Source organism: Lichenostomus cassidix, chromosome 9 (assembly GCF_008360975.1).
Source record: "Lichenostomus cassidix isolate B80296 chromosome 9, HeHo_3.0, whole genome shotgun sequence".
NCBI lineage: Eukaryota > Metazoa > Chordata > Aves > Passeriformes > Meliphagidae > Lichenostomus > Lichenostomus cassidix.
The window spans coordinates 17357891-17378027 of record NC_139490.1 but is presented as its reverse complement, the minus strand read 5'-3'; the positions used below and the strand labels follow the sequence as shown (position 1 = coordinate 17378027).

The window sequence follows — 20137 nt, the reverse complement described above, 5'->3', positions numbered from 1 at the left end:
TCACACTATGTCAAAGTCTTGTTTCCATGGCATACCTTATATGCCGATATGTAATTAATCAATCAATCAATCAATCTTTCTATCTATATTTACATAGGCATTTTATCTATATACACATTACTTTTTTTTTCTTCCATCTGCTCTCTTCCAGCTAAAATCACATTCCAGTGGATGCCCCTCATTGGCCATATTTTATCACAGGAAACACAACCACCAGTGGCAGTGCTGAAAAAACCCAGCATCTGAGCTGCCTTCACAGTTTTCATTCTATAGGGACACAGTTTTCCATTTTGTGTGGAAAATATTGCACTGTTTTGAATTACCACTACTAGACTCCAAGACAGCAATTTAACAAACTGGCCAGGAAACTGGGTGTATTTTGGTTTTAGATAAAAAGATGATCTCAACAGAACGCAACAGATTTACAGCAAGGAAACTTCAAGTATCTCTGCACTTGAGATGCAGAAGCGTTTTTCCTGCTGAAAGTACAAATGTCAGGTCTTTAAAATGAGTAACTACTTCTTATGTTGCCTGGCAAAGTGACATTAAAACATGCTGGTTAAAGTAGATTTTTTAAAGAAATCTTAAATTTCTTGAAATGGAAAAGCTTTTATAAGTAATACTGCAGAACAGTTTATACTGAGCTGTCATGACTTGACAGGATCCAAATTTAGCATCTCATATTCAGAACAAGTTGTTCTCTGAGAAAGTTGGGAGTGAGGGAGAGTTAGTGGTTAAAATCAGCAAGTTATTGTTAAAAGTGACAAAAAGTGATGTGAGTGACAATACAGTATGTGCGATTTGTCCAACTGAGCGAACTGTTTTGGATTTAGGATAAACTCAATTATTAAAAAAGTCTGACATATAAAGCCACTAAATCATTTCTGAATTTGCTGTCAGGTGTGGAGTAGGACCAAAATATTACAGACTAAAGAACCAGTCTTAGTGCCATTAAACTATAAATCTCACCTTTTTGACATTGTGCCTGGCACAGCTGAAATGCAATGTCAGTTCTAAAGGACATGTCAGGAAAATCCTCCTCCTACTCAGCACAGAGTAAGTGGCCTGTCTTTTTTCTAAGGGCATCTCATCACTTTGGTCCTCAGAAGGACTTTAAAGGAATCTAACTTACATACTCCGTTCAAAAAAAGTAATAAAAGCTTATTTATAAATAAATTCAAGCCTCAGTGTGTTCAGAGCTTTGCTGGATAAAGCTTTATCCTGTGTGACCTCCTGAGGACAACCACACCTCCACAGCAGTCTCCCCCATCTAGCAACCCAGGGGATGCTCTCACTCACTCAGTTTCCATCCCTTCCCTAGGGGAGGCAGAGGGCAGCTTTTCCATGCTCCCTCCTGCTGGCCATGCCTGCAGAGGGGTGTCAGCCCCAGCTGTGCAGTCTGCACCTGACACTCACACCCACAGCTGCCTGATAATCCCCAACACCCACCTACGGGGCTGGTTTCCAAAGTGGCTTTGGTTCCCACAGATGATCCAGCCAGATCACAGTGCCTGAACTGTCCCACTGCTGCCCTGCACAGAGCTGCCACCATGCCTGACACCCAAACTATACAGATCCAGCAAGACTGCATGCACAATCCCATTTCCTTCTGCTCCCCTTCCCATAAAACCAATGACGCCACAACTGAAACTGATCTTTCTAAAACCCAGCTATTGTACTGCTGTTCATGGGAGTGCAGGAAAAGTCTTTGGTTCTTCTTGGTGCATTTATGAGTATCTGTACTTTACAAGGTTATTCTTGCTTTCTATGGGATCCAGATGTGTTGAGCTTTTCCATCCAAAATACAAAAGCATCCCAACTGCTCTCAGTGTAAAGTGGGGTAAAGGTCTCAGCACTGAGCTGAGCCCCAAGACACTCCTCCACCTTGTTTGCACACCCTGACAGGCTTGAGAGCAATTTGAGACAGTGCAATTTTCACTGTCATCAAATGGAGCAAACAATGGGAAAGGCTCAGCAATTAAGTCTGGGAAACCAGCACAGGTTCTTACAAACCAGTTGGGAACCCCAAATAATACATAACACAGCATTTTTTATTTTCCCCCAGCAACAATGAAATCCTAGCACAGTTTACAAAACAAAGCACCACTAACATGTTGGACACTGTACTTCCACTGACCTTCCGTGAGGCAAAGGGAAGAGTTTCTTGAAAGAGAAAAGAAGTCTGAAAGCTCCACAGCCACGATTGTCACAGCTGGCTACTGGCAAGATGGTCACAAATGTCTTTCAATGGTTGGCTTCAGCACGGCACAACAGCCAAGAATCTCCCCAGAAGTCCAGTTCTGCCCAGTAATCCACAAGGTGGGTCACTTCACGTCTCAAGCCCATAAACGGGCAGATCACTAATTGGCAGGCACTGATTAGCCACATGATATTCTCACTGAGGTTTCTGCAAGGTGTTAGCGATGCATCAAGTCTGCAAAAAATATCCCAGGGCAGGCTCTTCATTCCAGTGAAAGATGCACAACGGTGGTTTCACCCACAAATAAAACACTATGCTTGTAATCCTACGGGTCACGGGGACAAGGAAAGGAACGCTGTTGTTTTTTAAGCACAGTATCTGGCAGCAAACATAGCATCAAAACTTGAATGTGACTTTATATTTATATAGATAACGTGTATTTTACATATCGTTGATCAACAGAGAAGTATGTTCCAAGAAACAATTTGTTCCAGGTCTGGTTTAAAATGACAGCTTGTCATTTCTGTAGGCCCCCCCTCCCAACACACACGCTCGGCTTCCGCAATCTGTACATCAAGCAATGCTGCAGATCTTTATTTCGACGGGCGAGGAGACGAAGTAAAAAAAGTGCAGTTCTTCAATTAAAGTGCATGGATGAGGTAAACTAATTTCAAGAGTTTTGAGTTTATTCAGTGCTGGCTCAGACGGGAACCATCCTGCCGTGCATCTGTTGCATTTGGGTGCGCATCGCTTGGACGCTGCTCAGGATCTTGTTCTGGTGAGCCAGGGCTGTGATCCCGATCCTGGCCAGGTCCCTGGGGAAAGCAAGAGAAGAACGAGGGGCTGAGAACCGTGGATCAGATGCTGGTGCAGAGTAAAATATTAAGAGTCAACCGCAAGCAGCATTAGCAAAAGCAAGGCAGATGTACAGAAATGTTTAATTAAATAAGTGGAGGCATTGTGGAGGCATTTTAAAGTTATCCTCCATCCAAATGAAAGGCATTCCATTCCTTTAATGAGTGTAATGATATGCAGCACAAAGCAAAAGAGGCTGATTAAATCCAGATTTACCAGTTTTTTTTTGTTATATCGCTGAGTACTTACTCCTGGTTCATATGCACCACAGCCTCTAGGGTGGTATAGCCAGCAGCTGTGAAGTTATCCTTGTATCGCTCCATTTTCATGGCTTGGAGCCAGTCACTGACAGAAACAACCGCCGAGAACTCCGGGGAGCTGGGATCCAGCAGGGCTGTGCTCGGCCTGGATGCCAAACAATGAAAGGACAGAGAAATGGTGTCAGCTGGATCATGAACCACAAACCAAAGTTCGGTCTCTGCAACAATTACCCTCAATGATGAGGGAAAGAGAGGGCAAGAGGCTGTGCCCAGTGAAACTGGTGGCTCTGCACATCAGCTCCCATCAATGCACGAAACTGAACAGAATGCAAAGTAACAGGCCAAATTTTGCTAAGAATGAATGTGACCTGAGGTTTCTGGTTTTGGTTTGAGATCTAATTTGAACCACAATGCCGCTCACAATGTCCACCTCAGACGCGACCAACTTCATAGAAAATGCTTTTACTCCCCAAAACAAAGAAGATGGCAATGCTGGAAGGCGTTCAGCCTGCTGGGTCTGTATCTCACGGGCAGCAATGCCAGACCTTGCCAACCCTGCATGTGTCAGACCTCAGCTCAGCAGCTATAGAAACACCACTGAAGTATGTGCAAAGAACTGGGAGCCCACACCCTGCCAGACCGGTTGGGAGGGTAAAACTAAGGGCGGGTTCAGATAACTCCTGCTTCCAGCCAGGTCTGCTCAGTGCATTCAATCAAACTCAGGACAGCAGGGAGTTAATCCCCTCTTTAATCAATCCATTCCTGACCGGGAGTGTGTGCCAGGAGTGGCGGGGATCACACCAGCTTTGATCTTTGTTTGCACTGTGGAATGTGCTTCTCATTTTCCCGTGCACGGTTTTGCCAATAATCATTTTTACAACATTTTCTTCTCTTATTATTATTGCATTTATTATTTCATGTATACCATAAGCCACAGTTTCATTAAAGTGTTATAAATTACTATTATCTATCTAATCAAAACAATTATCATTTAGCAATTAATTTGAAAATGCACATCATCAAAGACTAGGTGTGCAATAGCACGGTTAGGTCTTGCCTGAGGCATCGAGTACATGCTTGGTCCAACCCTTTTACTGCTCTATCTAACACAAGACCAAGGAAGGCAACCTATTTATATATAATTATGCTTCATGTGTAAAAGTCATATATTAATAATGTTATATGCATATTTGAAATTCATATTCTGAAGACAAGAAAAATATTTATCAACAGCCATGAACATGAAATGACCTTGGATAGGCTGTTAATTTACATACACACACAGAGTGACCTTGAACATGCTATTAACCATTGTAAAATCTACGTATTTTCAAAGAGCACCCGTAAATTGAAAAGAAAGCAAAATGGAGAAGTTCATACTGTGATCCTTCAATCAAATTATCACAGCAGATCATATTGTGATTCTCACCACGTAAATTATTTAAGCCTCAATGGAGGATACATTTTTGCCAGGCTCCCAATGCAATTAGGGCAATCTGGAACACGTGGTGATAGTGTCCTCACAGGGTTAATGATCCCTCTTCTGGTGACACACATTGTAAGCAAGACTCACAAAGAGACATAGAAGTTTAAAAAAGGATGTTGTTCTCTTGGAGGCTGAGACAGAACCTCTGTTACTCCTTTACTCATTCAAGAAACTTAATTTTGCATTGCCTAATGCGTAGTTTTGTACCTTCCCTCCTACTAAAATTTTCCCTATTATCTTCCTCGTTTCTTTTAGGCTTTTTTTTCCTTATGTGCTGTAAGCAAACCTACCTGACAAAGCAAAGCCATTTGAAAAAAACAGACCAAAGCTGGTGTAGATTACTAAAGCTCCTATTACTTCAGCGGTGTTTCAGCAGCTTATACAAACTGCTGATCTGTCCCAACAAAGATATTTTGGTTTTACCCTACAACTCTGGGAGTTTCCTTCCTGCTGCACTTCTCTTGCACGTACCAGGTACGCCATGCTTAGCAAACAAAACAAATGTAATGCGGGATCGGTGGAGACATGAAACTGGCTTTCCACAAAATTAAATTCAAATTCACATAAAAATTAATCCACACCTTCCCAGTGCCCGCGAGGCGTTGGCTGTAATGCCGTAATGCTCATTTGCAAATCCTACACAAATCTAGGGTTTATAAAACTTGATGATGTGCTTTTCCTGCAGAAAACCACATCACTGCTGTTAGCTGCACTGACTGAGGTGACCCTACACGTTCAAGCCCTTTCACCACGGGGGGAGAAGGGGAAAGACACACCAAACTTTGCCTTCCAACAGAGCTTGCCTGCGTCAGGACGTGCTTGAGGCTGTGCTGAAAACCTGCCCAGCGCTGGTGTGATCCAGCAGCAGCTCTGCTCACTGCACTCTCCTCCGGGCGGGGCTGGGTGCCCTGGGGGCCACACCGAGCCAGCAGAGCCCTGTGCTCGCCAGAGGAGCAGTGGCTGCTGTGCAGGAGCTGTGCCACCTGCGGAGCTGTGCCACCTGCAGAGCTGTGCCATCTGCAGCTGTGCCTGCCACCTGCACTGCTCCTCTCGTCCATCACCATCACACAGCATCCCAGAGCACGCTGACCTGGAGCTCTCGCTGCCTGTCCTCTTGAGGCTGTTGGGGTTGCGGATGAGCTTGTCCAGCATGTTGACGATCTGTCCGAATTTGGGCCGGTCGCTGCGCTCCTTCTGCCAGCAGTCCAGCATCAGCTGGTGCAGGGCGATGGGGCAGTCCATGGGTGGGGGCAGCCTGTACCCTTCCTCAATGGCTTTAATCACCTGCAAATGGCACGATTAGAAACACATTAGAGAACATCAGACACGGCTCACATCCACCAGCTGAGCACCGTTTATCCTAGGGCCGTCCAGGCTATGGTGACAAACCCACAGCTAAGTGATACAACATGGAAAATTGCACTCAGGCAGTTGGTGGTCTCAGAACTGTCATTTCTCCTCAGCAATACAAAACTAAAAGGGTACAGCATCCAAAGCAGACATCAGATATGGCAGGGCAATGTGTCACAAAAAAGCACATGGGATACAGGGGTGACAGAATAGCCCTGATTAGAAATAAGCAACTCTCCTTGTTGGACAGAGGGCTGGAGAGGCAACAGCTCTAAAGCAAGTCTTTACTATCTGTCCATTTCGGGTGCAATATGTTGAGACTGTATTTTCCCCATCATTTTTAAGGTACCCCCTTAAAAGATCAGCATATCACCCCCTCCCCCTGTCCTCCTGGGCTAGCTCATCTCTGTCAGTAACAGAGGCCTTGCAGAGAACCTTTTCTTTCACTGCTCTGAGCCAAGAAATGCAGAAATCCAACACAGCTTAAGTCTGTATTTCATATTTAACAGAATCCAGAGAAACTTGGACTGCAGTCACTTCAAACCCTCCAAAAAGCACTCCAGAGGCTCTAATGGCCTCTTAGCTCTCCCAGGAGAACGGGACATGACCAGAACTCAATTGTGACATGACAGGGACATGACCCAGGAGCCTTCAGATCTGAATTAATCGATATGACACTGCTGGCAGGACTCACCATGAGACTAGAGACCACGAGTGCTCAGAGACTGAGTTGCACTAAATTCCCTCCTTCTGGACTTGTCCAATTAGTGGCTAAAATCCACTGGGAGGACAAGGTGAGGGATATGCTTGCATTATTAGCAGCTATTCAGTGACCACAAGCAAAGTGGCTCTCACTACTCCAGAAAGTATGAAGATCCTTTTGATTTCTCTTGATCCAACAGACACTGAGTATAATTTGAAATCCACTTCTGCTTTGTAGTGAGAAGCACTGCTCTTGCCATCATTAAGGAGGAAAAAAGGCATGTCTGTGCCATGTACTGTGAAGAGTGTGCAGAGACAGTAATATTGGCTTTCCGTATCTCGTTCAAGCCAGCTTTTCAACATGGTCTAGCAGTGCACAGTTGCATTGAACACCAGCCTAACATAAACAGCTCCAATAAAAACAGCTCTGTTTGTTGCAGTGAGCTGCACTGTGCTGTGCAGACATGCCTGATATAACTGAGACACATCTGGTGTTTTATTTTCTTGCTAAGTCTTGATGACTTCCTGTTAGCAAAAGGAAGGCAAGATTGGGTGCCAGAAGAGACGTTTCACATCAGAAGGAAATTAAAATTATATCCCCCATTTAGATTAAATGCCATCCGCATCTAGACACTCTTTGAAAACGTTCAGCTCTACAGAAGAAAGCAGATGACTTGTAAAATGCCTTAACCACTCCCATGGCTGTATATTCAGATTACCATTTTCTTCTTCCTTTATATGCTTGTAAATCCCCTGGGAAAAGAATTACGGATAATCTAGGCCTCATTTTCACTGGGAGATTTTTTTTTCATTTAATAAAAATTCTATTAGCAAAAGCTCTTATTAGCATTATTATTAAACACTCTTCTGGAACAGCAGCCATTGTGCACAGTCCCTCTTGGAACACACTGAAGTAGTCCAGATGGTACAGTTAAACAGGACATGCATAATTTAAGAATGGTCATTTACAAAAGCTGCTTTTTAATGCCCTCAGGGGGCAACTATGCCATTGTCACAAGGATGCTCTGACTGATAATCAGAATTGGATTTCCTATGTGTTGATTTACATATTCCACAAGAAATAAAATCACCTGGAAGAGTTACAAGCATAGTGGACCTTCAAGAATTAACTACCAATAGGAAGCCAAATTAAATTCAAACGTTTTTCTCTTAAAGACATTAAGTAAACTCAACATTTAATATGAACATTCAAACTTTCCTTCTCCTGACAGTATTATGATCTGACAGTTTAAATACACTAGTTTTCCTTTCCTCCATTTTTCTTTAATTATGTATTTCTTTAATTAAAAAAAACCAACCCAAATAAATGCCATGCACCAGGAATCCTGGTCATGGTCACCACAGGAATCATAAGTCATCCCCTATTCCATAAGCTCAGACAAAGCTTGAAGTATTCAAGGAATTTTAGTTCCAAAGATGCTCCCTGAGAAAACAGGAGTCTACCACCCATATCCTTTTAAAAACCTGGAATAAATGTCTTATAACCATATAGCAATTGCCACAGAAACACATCACCAGGCATCGAAGGGCACAGATAAAGGCATGGGGAGGGGGAAAGGGAGAGCAAAGGCAGAGGAAGCTCAGCAGGAGACTCACATCTTGATTGGACATGTCCCAGTAAGGTCTCTCCCCGTAGGACATCACCTCCCACATGACGATGCCGTAGCTCCACACGTCGCTGGCCGAGGTGAATTTGCGGTAGGCGATGGCCTCTGGAGCTGTCCACCTGATGGGGATCTTGCCCCCCTGGGGAAGGAACCACAGCCTGGTGAGTCACCGACCCGGCAGCGCGCGTGCCTCACGCCGTTCCACACATTCCAAATACAACATGGCTTTTTGTGTACAGCTCCAGAACCCTTCTTAAAAAAGGCATCCACTTTCTCTGCCGCTTGCCATAAAGCTGTCAGATCCGACCAGGAGGCAATGCTGCCCATCTGTTTTCTTTAGTCACAAGGAGGCAAACCAGTAAATTGTTAAATGTATTTTTATCAGCCCTCCAAGAGATCTCTGCTTAGGGCTATGCTGAAGCCTGAGAACAAGCCAGGGGTTTTACAAAGTATATATTAGAGATTTAGTTGACAAAACAAATAAGTACATGCTGTTAATTACTATTTCCTTGCTCGCCTGTCTGACCTGTTTGGCCTGTTTCAGAAAAATGGGATTATAAATGTTTTGCTTTTCAAAAAGGTAAAATAAAGAGAGGATAAACTGGGAAGATTTATGAATACAGTGGTGTTTCCCATGGGCAATATCCCAACTCCTACCAGAGATGTGAGAGGGCAAGCAAGCCTCTGGGCTCTCCCAGACCCTGGGGGAGTTCAGTACCAGACCATGGTACGAGGTTGCTTTTGATACCTGTTGGAGAAAGCTGCCTCATCTTACAATACTCCTTTTTAAACAAATAAAAATACTTGGGCATCTGATTTGGGCCACTGAGGCCCTACACTGTTCAAAAAGGAACTCACTCCATCCTGTTTATCTGATTTTGCTTTAGCTGAGTGATCCCAGGCCAGAGATTTCTCCTTTTGTTTACGCTAATATGCAAGGTGTTTTTAATTGAGCTTTTGGTTTCCTGCAGTTCCATCTGGGGAATGACTTAAGCTGAACAAAGCTTTTTGGGCTTTTTTTTTTCATTTGCTTTTATGCTTTTTTGATTAAGTTTATTTTGGTAGTTTTTTTCCCAGCCATCTCCTAGATAGCTTTTATCCATAACTGAGTGCAGTGTGTGCATACTTAATGGTATATTGTTCTACTATACCCCTCAAGTGTTTAATATGGACTGGTTCCAAAGCCAAGGGAAATCAAAAGGGGTCCTTCTCCCGGCTGCTTCGGCCTTTGCATAAGCCCCTTTGTGAATCAGGTTGTGGCAATATGTGCCTTGTGTGACTATAGGATGCTCTCACTTTAATGAGTAGCTAACAGGAGCAGAACACATCATCCTCTTAAAAAAGGTTTCTTTAAAAATTGCTTTCTGTTGCATCCTCTCTGGTTATGCAAAAGCTTTATTGCTCCTTTCAGACACAGATGCACCAACATTGTTTATACATGGTTGTCATTCTAAAAATTGTCAATAAGCTCTTTATATTTAGCTGCTTCAGCACAGTGGAGTTAATCCAAATTTTCCTGATCCTTCATTACTGATACCAAATGAAGACAATGACTGCAAAGCAAATGTCATTGATTCTCTCTAGTTTACTCTGAGAGCCAACAATACCATATCTCCACTTGCTAAATTCAAAGAGAAGCTTTTCAGTCATTTCTGTCTTGCCCTTGTGTGCTTGTCTAAACTCTGATTTCCCTGAACACAGCTTTTCAGACCTCTGCTTCTGCTCCTTCCACTCTCCACCATTATGAGTGAGAGACACCAAGGCTGGCCAGCATTTAGTACCACATAAGTCTCTCCTTCCCTGTAATGAGCTGTGAATCCATTAAAGGATGAGTGCTGGGATTAAACGGCAAGATCTGAGTGCTGCAAACAAACTCAGCACTAGGGAGAACAGATGGAGAATGGCAGATATTTTAAAACGAAGAAAATAAGCAATTAAAAAAGGAGACTTTATAAACTAACATTTTTTGCTTTACGTGTATGTTAATATCAGAGGTATTGGTACAAAGGCTGGCAATGGCTGGGATGTTGTTTTGTGGCCAGAAGTACTTGCATTAGCCCTGCTCCATGTGCAGCGTATTAAAATGGCTTTAGCAAAATTACCTAACAGTGGGATGCTGAAATATAGATAAAATGGGAAAGAAACAAAAAATGGGAATGCAGGCCTAACACTCTTCCCAGTCCAAATTATTTAGGTCAAATTTATGACTAGGATGGGCAAAAGTGGGTTTATCTTTTTCTTTTTTTTTGTGGCTTGTCTACACCTGCTGTATCAAACATGAGAAGGATCAGCCACTTGGAAACCATGTTTGTGGATATCAGGAGGAACAGAAGTCCAGGCTCTAATTTCTGGCAGCAGATTCCTGTCACGTGCTCTACCATGATGAAGGAACAAGAGGAATACATGGGTCCCATCCTCAGAGAAGAAATATTGCTGTGGCCACTGCTGTAGCAGCAACAGCACATCAATTTACTGGAGCTATGGAGCCTGGGCCAATGTTTACTTTTAGGTTTTGATTTAGATTTTCCCTTGTGACTGAGACTATTTTAAAACAAACCACCGTCACCTCCCACACAGTCAGACAAAACCAACACACAGGCATGACAACATGGCCATTTCCTTCCCTCCTCACCCGTGTGGTGTAAGCTGCCTCAGGGTCATCCTCCAGCACGCGGGACATGCCGAAATCAGACACCTTGCAGACCAGGTTGCTGTTGACCAGGATGTTGCGCGCAGCGAGATCGCGGTGCACGTAGCTCATGTCAGACAGGTACTTCATCCCCGAGCCGATGCCACGGAGCATCCCCACCAGCTGGATGACTGTGAATCTGCCATCGTTCTTCTGCGTGGGGGAAAGGAGCAAAATCACAGAGCATTAAGCTAAAAGCTGCATTATTGCCGCGGCTGAAATTGGCTAAGAGCAGAGTGGTGGATTCCCATCTTCTCTCAAATAAAATGCAATGTTATTTCCTCACTCTCCTGACCAGTGTCTATAATTCAGCAGTAAAGCAAAAACCCAGAGGTTTTCTGTCACAGCTTTCAGTGATGCAGTATCCAGTTTGCAATGAATCTGATTTTAATGAGTCTACAGCACTGCAATGCTTTCAAAAATGGAGCAAGTCAGAACTGTTCACATTAAACATGGATTATTTAAGATCCTGCTATTTTTAAAATTCATTTATTCCATATTCTTCCATTTTACATTTATTCTGGTTTTCGATAGAAGCAACACCAGAAAACAGAATTTTCCAAGTACAAACATAATTTCTTTAAAACTGTGCTAGTTTCAGTATCTTTCTGAAAAAAAAAAAAAAAAAAAAGAAAGAAAACCAAAAATTTTTTTCCCACTATAAAATCTCCTTAGCTTTTGAAGAAATCACCTACCCTGAGGAAGGCATCCAAGGAGCCATTCTCCATGTACTCAGTTATGATCATTACCGGTTTACCTAGAGTGCACAGAAAGAAAAACACAATTCCTTGATGAACACCAATGTTAATGGGATAAAAATGGCTTGCACATGATTTTACTGCCAAGACACCTGGCTTACACAATCTAATTTAATTTGAAAAGCACCAAGCTTATGCCTCAGCTGTGGGGAGCAAGAGATGAAATATTATAGGACAGAAACATTTAAAGGGCCCATCTGGAAGGTTAACCCTTTTGTTGACTCACTGACAAGGTCTTTAACTAAAGTGGCTCCTGTTCTCCAAGGAATATATGAATTGATAATTGAGAACTAAGGAACAAAGATCTGTCCAAACCTGACAAAAATCTTTAGTGTAATTAAATTGCTTGCAGCGTAGAAAAATGGAATTTGTGAATGCTTTGGTCTCTCTGCCTTTTTTTTGAAAGATCAACACTTTAGGCGAGTTAGAAGCTGTCAGGAGGCACAAGGTATTCCAAGACAACTGGGTTCAAGAATAAAACATACAGGCTGTTCCTCTCAAGCTTCTCTGTCCCAAATTTATGTTCCATGTCTCTCGTTATTTATAAATAAGCCAAAGCTATTTGCCTCCTCAGGTCAACCAGGGGCTAAATGATTCAGTGCCCTGTGTCACACATGGGGCATGGTGCTCAGCAGCTCCCAGGGGCCAAGCTGGGCTACCTGAGGAGAAATGCCATTTTACTGACAGGGAGATGCTTTCTAGGTACTCTCCTGCCTAAAAAAAAAGGGCAAGTGCACAAAAGTAATGCTTGATGTTGTCTTTAAAAGTTTTATAAAAGTAATGCAGTGCTGAAACTGGAAACTTTCAGGTACATACAAGGAACACTAATTATTTCACAGAATTAAATCCTACTGCGTATTTGGCATACAGGTGTTTGTAGAAATAGATCTAATAACATCTCAAAAGGGAGCAATGGGAGAAGTAGAGAAGTGATTTATCAAAGGTCAAATGGCAAAAGTCCAGTCCCAAGATGAACACTGTTAAGATGAGCACCTGACAATCAATACTGTCTGTATGGCAAACCTTCCTCTCTTTTATGCTTTACCTACAGGAACTACAGAGTTTTCTTCCCAAATAAAGGGTGGTGTCCCAGAGAAAGTCAACTTTTACTTCCTGGAGCAGCTCTGAATAAAGGAACATTATAGGGAAAGAAGGTTTCAACGGCCAGGTCACTCAGGCCATAGCTAGCTCAGCTGTGTCTTGGCATGAGAGGAATCACAACTACTTAATTTTTCCCTGCTTCTGTCACCAGCAAGTATCTGCTCCAGAACAACCATCTCTAAAAATTACCCTACCGTGAAATGCTGCAGCATTTAAAGTTCCCCTAATAATTTCTACCTCAGTGCATCTTTCACCAAGATGCTTTTCTCTTCATTTGTCAGGGATTTCTGGTTCTGAAGTAACCTTTTTTTAATTAGAAAACCAGATGCTATAGGGACTGACTGTAAGAACATTTTACCACATTTCACTTAGGCCAACATCTATGTGCAATACATCACTTATTTCACTCATCATTACTTATTTCACCTTTCCGGTCCCAACCTATTCTTTGCAGACCTTTTGCTGCTCCTGCTTTACTTCCCTTCCCTGCTGATACCCAAATTCTTACTGTTTTGGAGCCAGGCAAAGCCAGTGAAATGCCATTATTGACTACTGCAGAGAAGCAACGGTATTGCACAAAGCAAACTGCTTGGGAAGAAGGGCTCAGTGACCTTGGCTGAGCACATCCTTAAGTAAAAGGGTGTGAGGAAACATCAGCTTCTCTCTAATTCACCTTTGCAAGCATTCTTTGGTAAAAACAGGAAAAACCTTTACCAAATCTGCATATGGCACTGTTTCATTTATCCTTTGCAACTACGACAGCAACCCTTCCACTGAACAAATACAGCTAAATGAGTATTAATTAACCTTCCTCAATCAAAAGATACTATGTCAACGTAGAAGGGGAAAAAAGGGAGACTCTTCCAGTGCATTAACATGTAATTTCATTACTCAGGCACTTCTTTGGCAGGGGAGGGGGGATAGAGAGGAGGGAGAAGTTACCATCAGCGAGTCAATTATTAAAGTACTTGACTAGCAGCCAATAATTTATTCATGGTTTTTTGCTGCCTCTCTCAACCCCCATCTATACCACTATTTATCTCACATTTTAATTTTCAGTTTATTAAATGCATCCATTTATCACAGCATTCAGAAAACCTATGGAGAAATTGAGATAAATGTGTTCTTAAGTAGCCCTGTTTCCCTGGGAGCCCAGCTAGGAGGTAAGAGAGCAGGGCTGCTGCTGGAGCATCACTTACTGGGAGCCAGGAATGGAGCACTCCCGGGTCAGGCTGCCACCTCCTCGGTGAAAATTCCAAATCATTTTAATTCACTGACAACTGCATTATGCAAATATGGTCATTTATAAGTGCTGGAGCTGTAACAGCTCAGGGGCTTCCAGCCTCGGTGGGATTTCAACACAAAGAATCCCCTGTTGCCTTTCTTTTACTGAGGTGCTAAAAGAATCACTGTCTGGGGCAAACACTGTGGCCTGATCACAGCCTTCCTCCCCTTTGTTACAACAATCTCAGACACTCAGGCCTTCCAGATTTAAACAGAGGAGTTTATTTTAATCTTAGTTTTGAGGGAGGCTCTCAGTAAAGGATGGCCAAGATTAGTCCAAACGGCTATTTGCCCTTAAAAGCAAATTGCCACACACTGTATGAGCCATTTTTGACTATTGAGAGAAGGCAGACCAGGAGACAGCAACACAAATGAGCAGGGGTAAGATTTCCAGGAAAAAAGTGGCAGAGTAAATATCAGCTCTCACTGACATTCAACAGGGACAAAGTTTTACAGTGAAACTGATGGTTTTGATAATCCTCTATGAGAGGTTCTTTGTTCTTCTAGTAATACTTTATTTTTTAACTTTTCATCCATCTCAGATTTTAATTGCTCCCACTATTAATACCCTGCATGCCTGTTCCTCATGCTGCAGGTGAGCTTCACAAGTTCCCCTCTTTGACAGCAGCTCACAAGATCACTGTCTGCTCTCCGTGCCACCCTGAGCATGAGCCCAGATACCCAAAGGGTCTTTTAGGATTGGCAATCCATGCCAGGCTTTGCCAAGATGCTACCCAGGGCAGCTGGAGCAGAGACAATCCCTACACCATGGCAGTGGCGCTTTATCAGGTCAGACCCAAGCAGTGTTGTCTCACAGGTGCATTTTCAGCTCTAGCCTACAGACAGCACCCAGCAAGCACTCTCACTCCTTTCTAAGGCACACGGAACACTGACAGACTTAAAAAACCCCAGACAAAGCAAGCAAAAAGATCATCCAGGTAAATTCTACAGAGTGAAATCAGCACACCTGTAAATCAGAGAAAACAAACAAGCAAGTTTCACACTAAAACAGCCCACTTCATTTCAAAGGCTTGCTCCTTACAGCTGTGCTTTGTACTTTTAACATATGACTGTGTAGTTTTGTTTTGGTATTTTTCCCCCAATGATTTTGAATTCTTCGCTCACCATCTGCTTTTGCCTATCCTGTAACAATCATCTCAGTCTAGCAAAGATGTGAAAGATGCCTGCTTGGCATAGCAAGAAGGGATAAAAAAAAGCCAACCCCTGCAGTATTAATTCCCTCTACAAAATCTTGTACAAGCTGCCTACAGATAGAGTATCAGTTGAAACCATAAACCCATTTATAGCTGACAACAAGATTAATGACTTGTCCTGCACTGATTTCCTCCTATTAGCTATCAGTGGATCTGTTCCATCTGTCATTTTACAGGAAAGAGGGTAAGAAGAAAAAAAAAAAAAAGCCAGCACACACGACACAGACTTAATTTCTCATTGACTCCCAAATTGGACTTGTCATGAAAATGGCCTACTTACATTTGGTAACTACACCTTCCAAGTGGATGATATTGGGGTGGTCAAATTGTCCCATGATACTGGCCTCACTCAGGAAGTCTCTCCTTTGTTTATCAGTGTAACCAGCTTTTAGAGTCTTGATAGCAACACAGATCTCTCTTTTTCCTGGCACTTTGAGACGTCCACTGCACACTTCACCAAACTCCCCTGAAAGAAAAAGGCGCAAGAATTCATGGTCGTGAACATGAAGCGTGCACTTGTGTTGTCAAACTGTTATGTCAGTACATTTGGGAAAACTGTCATACAAAAATCATAGGATCACACGTTCCCTAAAAGCAAATTTAAAAGTGTATTTACAGAAAAAAATGCAAAAGTTCTGGCACTTACCCACACCAATAACTTTTTCAATCTTTATGCAGGAGGCATCAATTTCTTTGGCAAATTCCCTCACAGCTTGGTTTGGATCCTCATATGTAAAAGGATCCACATATGTTCTAACACCTGCAAGGCAGAAATGTTTTATTTGAAGTCACTGATCTACATGCTGCTGAACACAGAACATATGAGACTGAAGCCTTAATGATATACAACAGCAAAGGGAGTGTACAATAAAGATGCACTGTAAGCCAGGAATGACTGATGAAGGAAGGAAGGACTTCAGTATTTTTCCCCCAGTGCAATATTTTTAAGTGTAAACATTTAATATTTCCCAATATTGATGTAAGGAATCAGGTTTTTGCCAATTAATGACCTTCACAAATCACTGCCACCACTAACATGCCAATAGCCAATAGACCTGTGAGACTAAAACACATCCCTTTTTCCCTATGGGATCCAGGAAATTCTGAGCTCAGGCCCTGGGTTTGGTACATAGAAGTAACAATAGGATTCAGTGCTGGAAAAAAATCAGCTAAGTTCACATTCCCTTTCCTGCAGGATTACCTCTGGTCCATTCAGAAACTGCTTTAGCTGAGTTATGTGGGGAGAAATCCTGCCTAGACACCAAGAGGCCAAGAACAGGTGTCTCTGAGTGGCAAGGAACAATGGAAAAATTTCATAATCCTTTCTCCTTCCTGTACCTTCAAAACATTTTACCATATAATTCTGTTCTTCTTGTTAGCAAAGTAAATTAATTTGGAAGCAGGATGTTTGCAAGAGAGGAAACCAGAAACATATTTGCCTCAAGAGGAACGCGATCCCTTATTTCCCAAGCATCAGAACATGAGCCATTGTTTTACACCCCAAACCAAAACCCTCAAGCACCAGGGCCTTTTACCTTGGTTCAAATGTTTCTCCTCATCTGCCTCTTGCTTCGCTTTGCTGTACTTACTGCGCCTGTCAGAACAAAACACAGAGTGTGAGCTCAAAATAAGGATCTCACTCTCAAACGAGCTCGCTCGTCCTGACCTGCAGAGACTCGAGCTGCTGGCACCTGCCACAGCCATGACACAACACACAACCAGGGCAGGAGGATCCTCACACTCCTCTGCGTGTTATTGGCATCAACACAGCATCAGAGGAAACACAAATCTATTTGCATCTCAGCGTTTAAAGAAAGAAAAAAAAAGTTCATGTTTCGGCTGCTTTTGCTTTAAGCTTACATTTGGAATTGAGGGGCCAAATGGCTTTTTAGCCCCACCACACAGGGATTTAAACACAACAACGGAGGTGTTTTGGTAGATTGATTTTCAAACACCATTAGGCAAATGCCAACATCAATGCATTTCTTTAACTGCAAATTTAAAACTGAAAACACGTCTCCTAACACAGAAATCAGGATCTCAGCAGAAAAAAAAAAGAAAAACCACCAGCCCTGACCATCAAAAATGAAGATCCCAAGGATTTTGCTTATTCTTTTAATCACTGCTTAATTGAAGGCGTTGAAGAACTACTCATGGCAGAGCTCCTCTACTAACTCTCTGAGTTGGAGACAATAACGTGGCAGAGTATGTTAATTCTGTAGATTACTACTTCTACACCTACACCTGTGATATTGTAATCTAGTTATGTATTTAATTAGTTCAGCTTTAAGCTTCAATGGACAAGTAGCACTACAAAAAGGTAATACAAGAAGTTACTCTGTTAGGGAGGATATTGAGGAGTCAGCTCAACCAAATGTGCAGGGATTTGAAATTGCCCAGCATGCAGTGGTGTGTAGATGCAGAGAATTCATTTGGGCTTTTACCCACCCATCCTTGAATGTTCAAACCAAGCATAGGAACAGACTCTGCTGAAGAGAAGGGCTTACTGTTGCTTACTCTCACTTTGCCTGTTCGTACAAAGTCAAGTTTCCCAGTGTGTCAGGCCCAGGAGAGCTGCCTGCCAAGAGGTTGGGCTGGAGAGAAGAGGGAAGGCAGAAGGAAAAGCCAAGCCTGGAGAACAGGAGGAGGCAAGACTGGCAATCTGCAGCCTGGAGTGGGGCAGGAGACAACCAGGTCTGCCAGGGACACTGGGGTGAGACTGGGTTAAAAGGATGAAAACGGTGAATAAGGAGAGGAAAATGGGAGCAGGTGTGAAAAAGACCTGTAAGATGTGAGTTAAAAGGGGTCAAAAAACTCACAGATAACAGGAAGATGTAACTGAGAGCCTCACTTGCTGCAGATCTCCCTGAGTCTTAGCATACCTCTCCTGTCAGCAAAACCCCTGTGCCCCTTAGCAAAAGGCATCTCACTTCCCACTCTGCACCTGCCCTGGGGGAATGGCAGCTTCCCACTGCTGTCCTGCAAGGCCATCTCCCAGCCTTTGCCTCTGCAGTCTTACTGCCAGGTCATACAACATGCTATGCCAACAATAAAAAAATATAAATTAACCATGAAACAGAAGGAAAAAATCCTTTTTGACATGTGAAGACAGCCTGATCTTTGAACCTCGTGTCACAGCTCCCAGCACTGAGAGGACTTAGGTTCAGGCAGAAGCAGCAGGTACACATCCAACCATAAACCACTGGGAGCTTCTCTTCTTGGTGCAAAGAACTTAAACACAAATGGCTCCAATCATAAGAAGAGCATTATTAACATCCACAACATCCAAACATCCATTTAAGCAATTTATTTTCTCCAGAACTTACAGCACTGGTATAACAGAGCTGAGTTAAATAATGGGATTAAGCTCTGCTCCCAGCTGCTGAACTGAGTAAGGAAGAGGCACCACAGATTTCACCCAGTGCCACACGGGACCAGGTCAGCTAAGGGGACTGCGGAGATGGTCTCAGTATTATACAACTTCTCTCAGAGGAAGGAAAAAAAGGGAAAAAAAAAGATTCTGCATTTTAATCAGGACCCTCCAAATTCGTTTTATTAATGTTCAAGCACAGATGGGAAATACAAAATGCAAACAGACTTTGCATGAAAGCACTTTAAGTATGAAAAAAATTCTCTTTATCTTATTTTTAAAAATAAGTACAAGCACCCTAACAACAGATTAAAAAATAACCTTCCCCCACTAAAACTCAAAGACATGCAAAAAGCGAAGGGAAACAAAGGGATTACTGTTCAAGCAATATAATTGTAGCTTATTAAGTTTAAATAATACCTTCCAAATTAACTACCTACTTCCACTTGTGCCCATGTCACCTGTTGACCTCTCCTGCCTGGCTCTGGGCAGGACACTGCTGAGTGCCATTGTCCTGGAGAGCAGCCCAGCAGCTCCACACCACGGGGCACAGGGGCTGGGGCTGCCTCTGGGGCAGCTCACCTGAGTGGCAGAAGGGAGCCTTTGTCACAGACCTGAATCCCCTAATTACAGGGATTTTGGCAGTGGTGATTAAGTCGCCGGACTTCAGGAAAAGAACACAGAGGCTTTCAGGAACTGCAGGGGTCAGAGACAGGCAGAGCTACAGGTGGGGCTGGTGATGAAGAGGAGTTAACAGCAGGGGGAATTAGCAGGCACTGAGGTGAAACAGCAGGACCTGGCTGCCATGGCCCTGCTCCCAGCTCCTTCCCACACAAAGAGGGGCTGGGGGGCTCAGGCACCAGGCTGCTCCAACACCACTGGCACAAGGTGGGCAGATGCGTCGGCAGAGCAAAGATAAATCACTTATCAGCTGGAAGAATTTCTAAGAGAAACTTCCAGATGAGCAGAGGATTCGCTCAGACTGTCTTACTCCACACAGGCCCTTTCGGAAGCTGCGTCTCTCTGTTTTACACTTCCCCGAATCCTTTACAGCTCATTTTGAGATGCTGTAATTTCCCTCAGCATTCCCGCAGAGCAGGGCTTAGGAACACCCATGTCATCTCCTGCCCGCTGCTCCGTGATGTGCCCATCCAAACCTCGGGAAGTTTAAACCAGCATTAGGCAGATTGGTTCTCATGTCAAAGGACAGAACCAGACAGCTTGAGCTGCCTGAAGGCAA

At 43.2% G+C, this 20137-nt stretch overlaps 1 protein-coding gene across 2 annotated transcripts in view; it reads right to left on the bottom strand.

The window, feature by feature from the left end:
• EPHA4 (EPH receptor A4) overlaps window positions 1-20137 on the bottom strand; it is a 104098-nt gene that overhangs the window by 2580 nt on the left and 81381 nt on the right. For both annotated transcript variants that reach the window (XM_085069669.1, XM_085069670.1), the window contains 9 exons: window positions 17063-17121; window positions 16174-16287; window positions 15808-15993; window positions 11866-11927; window positions 11114-11323; window positions 8471-8620; window positions 5892-6085; window positions 3305-3460; window positions 2138-3015 (listed from right to left, as the gene is read on the bottom strand). In XM_085069669.1, the coding sequence (XP_084925795.1) occupies window positions 2901-3015; window positions 3305-3460; window positions 5892-6085; window positions 8471-8620; window positions 11114-11323; window positions 11866-11927; window positions 15808-15993; window positions 16174-16287; window positions 17063-17121 (1246 nt within the window). In that variant the 3' untranslated portion in view covers window positions 2138-2900. The remainder of the gene's footprint in view (window positions 1-2137; window positions 3016-3304; window positions 3461-5891; window positions 6086-8470; window positions 8621-11113; window positions 11324-11865; window positions 11928-15807; window positions 15994-16173; window positions 16288-17062; window positions 17122-20137) is intronic.